We start from the raw sequence: 5765 nt of genomic DNA, 5'->3' as shown, positions 1-5765 counted from the left end.
ATGAAAGGTCTTCTACTTGTATTGATTTTCGCTGTAGCAAAACAGGTATATAACGAGCAATATTAAATATAATTGAATCAAATTAATTATCAGTGATTACATTTTATTTATTTTATGTTTCGTTAAGAATGGCATTCTAGGAAAATATATTAATGATCAAATTGCCTTGCAACAAATGATAGATCAAACATCAAATATTAAAATGCATATTAATCACATTAAGGATCTTGGTATTTCCCTCGAAAAAAATTTAACAAATTTTTTAAGTAAAAATATTACTACCAAACTAGAAAATCACATTGTTGTACGCATAGCTGAGGTAAATAACATTTATTCTTTAATATTGTCTTACTTAATATTGTATTACAATTAATATTGTCTATCAATTATAGGAATATTTCAACTTGAGCAAACAAAGAGGTCTACTTACAGCAGAATGCGAATCTATATATAATCTTCAATACAATAAAGTGAAAATAGACATCTACAATCAACTTTACAAAAAAATTGTTAACTACTACAGGGGAGTAAATATATTTTTAACAACCATAATCAAAGAGGTAATAACACTTTTCTATCTTTTTTCGATTGTTCAATAAATAAAATTTTACATGAAAATATTCTGTTGTATGAAATAAGGAACTGGAGGATTTTGAAAAAGACGAATATCAACCAATTCACGCAAATTATCTTCAAGAAAAAATAAATGAAGCTTTTAACATTATCGACTTAATGAAAAAAGGACAACATGAAATTGTAAATAAAACTTTGAATTATTTCCACGAAGACGAATCGTTTAAATTCCTTAATAATAATTTGTATTTACCTTTTATGAGATGCTTTAGAAAAACGTTGGTATTTTAATAGTAAGTACTAATTTATAATAAAGAGATGACATGCCTCATCACGGTCGTCAATCATTTGTATCATTATATCTCCCCCCCCCCCCACACACACACACCTTTCAAGAAAGGTAAACTTCTGTAGGCGAGTAGGCATGAGGATTATACAATTTTTTTATCATACTTCAACTTGTTCTTCAATAGTTTTGCATGCCGTCTTGGTTTCTTTGAACAATTTTATTCCAGCCTTTTTTATTGAATATAATACTGTAATCATAAGAACAATAAAATTCATAGCTACTTGTTTATGTTTTTTATCAAAAATAAATATCGTTCTTGAATAACAATATTTAATATTATTACAATTAATATTATATACTTATTATTATTATTATTATAGCTACAAAGTCAAACAGGTATGCTGACGAAGTTAGTTATACCTGGAATAAACTAGAGAACGATGTGAAATCATTCATCTACATCAGACGAGTAGATTGATACGATTAATAAGTAACTGTTATACATACTGTATATAATACAGTATATATATATATATATATATATATATATATATATAAAATATTAATTATATAATGGTAGTAAAGTCTACTATCAATATCGTTGCTTTTGAATAGTAGAAAAAAATGTTAGGTACATAAATAGTTTTATCCGTGTTGCATTATCACTTATGTCGCTTATTTCTAAGATATTGTACTTTCGTTCAATTTCGTTTTTTAACATTAACAACATCATGCGTTGAAATGTTTGTGATGGTGGAAACAAAGTTCGAATAAGCTTCGTAAGACTACTCGTCGGGTCCGTCATTATGAAAATCAAGACGTTTGAAACGGTATGTATGATTGTCCAAACATTGCAAATAAAAATATTTTATTTCTCCTATCAATACAGAATAACATGAGAAAGGTACAATAATATCTTAAGAAATTCGTCAATGAAAAAATTAAAGACATAACGTCTAGTATAGTTGTTTCCACCATCGCAAACATTTCAACGCATGATGTTGTTAATGTTAAAAAATGAAATTGAACAAAAGTACAATATCTTAAAAATAAGCGACATAAGCGATGATGCAACACGGATAAAACTATGTACCTTACATTTTGTTCTACTATTCAAAAGCAACAATATTGATAGTAGAATTTAAAATCATTATATAATTAATCTTATATATATACTGTATTATATACAGTATGTATAACAGTTACTTATTAATCATATTAATCTACTCGTCCGATGTAGATGAGTGATTTAACATCGTTCTCTAGTTTATTGCAGGTACAAACTAACATATATATTCTGTCAGCATACCTATTTGACGTTGTAGCTATGATAATAATAATATTAATAAGTATATAATAATAATTATAATAATATTAAGTATTGTTATTCAAGTACGATATTTATTTTTGATAAAAAACATAAACAAGTAGCTATGAATTTGATTGTTCTTATGATTACAGCATTATATTCAATAAAAAAGGCTGGAATAAAATTGTTCAAAGAAACCAAGATAGCATGAAAAATATTGAAGAACAATTTGAAGTATAATAAAAAAATTGTATAATCCTCATGCCTACTTGCCTACAGAAGTTCTTGAAAGGTTGTGGTGGAGTGAGGGGTATTATAATAATTTATAACATTTTTTTTGTTGCTGTGTAAAAGTGAAAGTCCATTTGGAGATGCAGTCCCTTGTCACTTATTTTGGGTTTTGTTGCGGACGGGGAAAACCTAAAATACGAACACGTGCAGCAGAGCCAGCGGTGCGCGCATGGTCCAATAAAAAAAAAAGGGTATGGTTAACCGGCAATTATCGCGCAGGTAAACGCTTGTCGAGAAATTCGGCGCAATAACCCTTGCAGCTCAAATTGGCCCCCACGATCAGGCCCAATGCGACGAGAAAACTCTCTGATCTTTCTTCAAAAAGAAGGAAGAAGTCAGTTGTTCTCGAGAACTCGATCCCTGTACCTCGTTGATCTCTCAGTTAATTTGTTGCTCTCTCAGTGTTTTACCTCGTTGCGATCTCAGATTGTAATAGCTTTCAATGGTTGCGTGCTTCATAGTATTAGCGACTTGGCGAACCCGCTATCGTAACAAGGGCTACCGGCACCAGTTGGCCTAGCTGAGGATACGCGTGGTATCCTCTGAGGCGTCTCCGACCCTGGGCAGCTCAAACGGCAGCAACTCGGCCCTATTCATAAGGGCAGCATAGTGCGGGCTGTGCCCGTGACCAAGACGTTGGCACTGTGTTGAGACGCTGGCAGGAGACGACCATCCTTCACGCACAAGGTGCAATTAGCGTCGTGTGGTAGCTTTAGTTCGAATGGCCATTCACAGGCAAAGCGAGCCTGCCGCAATTAATTAATTTAAAAATAGCAGCGTAACTTTCTGTACATTGTTTGTCGATTGTGTTTGCTCGTATTTAGATGGCTTTTCCCTACTTATGACTCGGGTTTTTATGCCGGATAAATACGAACCTGATATATACAAGATTAAAATCTAGCAAATTTAAATCCATGTATTTTATTTATTCAAAATTCATGCATCATATCCGTATTAAATCTCAAGGAACTTGACTTGCATGAGACTTATAAATTCTCTCGTATATATGACTTAAATTTCTGTGCTGATCGAACTTAGCTTGAAAATTTTACTAAAGTAACTGCCCAAATTGTTTAATTTTTTTTTTTTTTGCTTGCAACGTTTTTTGAGGTAATTTTTATAACAAAACTAATAGCACCATCATAATCTATGTAAAAAAATATATTGTAAGTTGTGAAAATTGGATTTTCTAGTTCTTTAAAAGAAAAAAATGTGGGTCGACAGGGCTGACCGGAGCAGGCAGTCAGAAGTCTTCATTTCCTTTGTCGAAGATTTCACAAACTAACAAAAATTATTTGCAAACATGTGATACGTGACTTAATTGTGTTTTTCCACGTAAAGGTACGATTTTTTGCAAAACGGTTTTGAATTAAGAAAGTTTGTCTGAGAATTTGCTGATATAAATATACTATTTTTTTCTCGAAATATTCACCTTTGCAAAATTGTATGGACTTTAGAATAAAAATTTCTTATTTTGATATCTTTCATTATGGAACAACGGTAATGCAACAAATTTATCTCTCAGAAGAATATAATTTGGGAAACTACGCGTAATTTGGCAAAGATGAATGAATATTAAAATGTTTTGGTATATGCTTTAGAGCTGCTAACTACAATTATTATGTTCAAATCACTAGATGACAGCGGCTTTATATATAAAAAGGTTTAAACGTAATAAACGGGCGTCCTGCAATATGTACAATTCCATCATTCCCTTTGATGAAATATTTACATTCCAAGTACGTATCGTTACTAATTAAGACATATTTGTTTTTATCGTCACGACAATAAATGATCAACAAAATTTTTTTATAACCATGAATTCTGTATGTTTTGATAGATTTAAAAAATCTGTTTCTGGAGTATCATCTTCATCGTAATATTCTTTCGCTGCTCTAATTTCATAAAGCCTGTTATGAATTTGTTACAACTTTTTATCTTCTTTTCTTATTAACCGTTTTATTTTTCGTATGTGGTTTTTAGATTGAAAGGAACTGAAATTATTTAATGATTCTTAAATCGTTTACCAAGTATAAAACATTGTGGACATTGAAAACAGTGTTAACTTCGCCATATAATTTTTCTAAGGTTTCTACAAATCTAAATTAAGATCTTTCAGCATACTTTAAATAATCTTTGCTTCCACATAGCATGGGATTAACTAAAATAAATATTGCGACATGTAAAAGGGAAAAATTGTTGTAGTGATCAGATGGTAAGATATTGGACAGAGCAATTAGAGCCGTATGCAATAAAAATATTTTGAGCATATCCCGCGTAAAAATAAAAATTATTGGCAATAGATTGCAGAGATATTGGCGAAAAGTATTGAGGATGTATTGGGAACATATTGGCAAAGTAATGCCGAGTAGTTTTCTTTGCAACTATTGGCAAAATATTGCCGAAGTATTGCCGAGTAGTTTTCTTTGTAACTGTTAGCAACATATTGTCAACGTATTGCTGAGTAAATTTCTTTGCAGCTATTGACAACATTTTGCTAAGGTATTGCCGAGTAGTTTTCTTTTTTATCTGCAACTATTGACAATATATTGACAACGCATTGCGGAGTAGTTTTCTTTGCAGCTATTAGCAACATATTGCCAACGTATTGCCGAGTAAATTTCTTTGCAGCTATTGACAACATTTGGCTAACGTATTGCCGAGTAGTTTTCTTTTTTATCTGCAACTATTGACAATATATTGACAACGCATTGCGGAGTAGTTTTCTTTGCAGCTATTAGCAACATATTGCCAACGTATTGCCGAGTAAATTTCTTTGCAGCTATTGACAACATTTGACTAACGTATTGCCGAGTAGTTTTCTTTTTTATCTGCAACTATTGGCAACATATTGACAACGTATTGCGGAGTAGTTTTCTTTGCAGCTATTGGCGACATATTGCCAATGTATTGCCGAGTAGTTGTCTTTGCAACTATTGGCAACATATTGCCAAAGTAATGCCGAGTAGTTTTCTTTGCAACTATTGGCAACATTCTGCCAACGTATTGCCGAGTAATTTTCTTTTTTCTTTGCAGCTATTGGCAACATACTGCTAATCGTATCCAAGGCAAGTGTTGGCAATTGTATTCCAATAGCATTTGCCAATATGTTCCCAATACATCCTCAATACTTTTCGCCAATATCTCTGCAATCTATGGCCAATAATTTCTATTTTTACGCGGGATGAGCCTTCCATAATTTTTTAACGTTTTTAAATTGGCAAAGATGTCTACTAAAATCACTAGGCATGTAGTTTTTGAAAAATAACAACATTTCTGATATCAGTTGACGTTGATACTCAG

General features: G+C 31.7%; 1 protein-coding gene across 1 annotated transcript; it reads left to right on the top strand.

Annotated features, from left to right (window-relative positions):
- On the top strand, window positions 1-864 carry LOC131667469 (uncharacterized). The gene is made up of 4 exons (XM_058940898.1): window positions 1-45; window positions 128-319; window positions 393-560; window positions 640-864. Exons 1-4 carry the CDS (start codon window positions 1-3, stop codon window positions 862-864), a joined length of 630 nt encoding a protein of 209 aa, XP_058796881.1.
- Window positions 865-5765: the final 4901 nt, after the last annotated feature.

This window comes from Phymastichus coffea, unplaced genomic scaffold (genome assembly GCF_024137745.1).
Source record: "Phymastichus coffea isolate CEN01 unplaced genomic scaffold, Cenicafe_Pcof_1.1 PCOF00066, whole genome shotgun sequence".
Lineage (NCBI taxonomy): Eukaryota > Metazoa > Arthropoda > Insecta > Hymenoptera > Eulophidae > Phymastichus > Phymastichus coffea.
The sequence above is the reverse complement of the archived record's forward strand: the minus strand, read 5'-3'. Positions and strand labels throughout refer to the sequence as shown.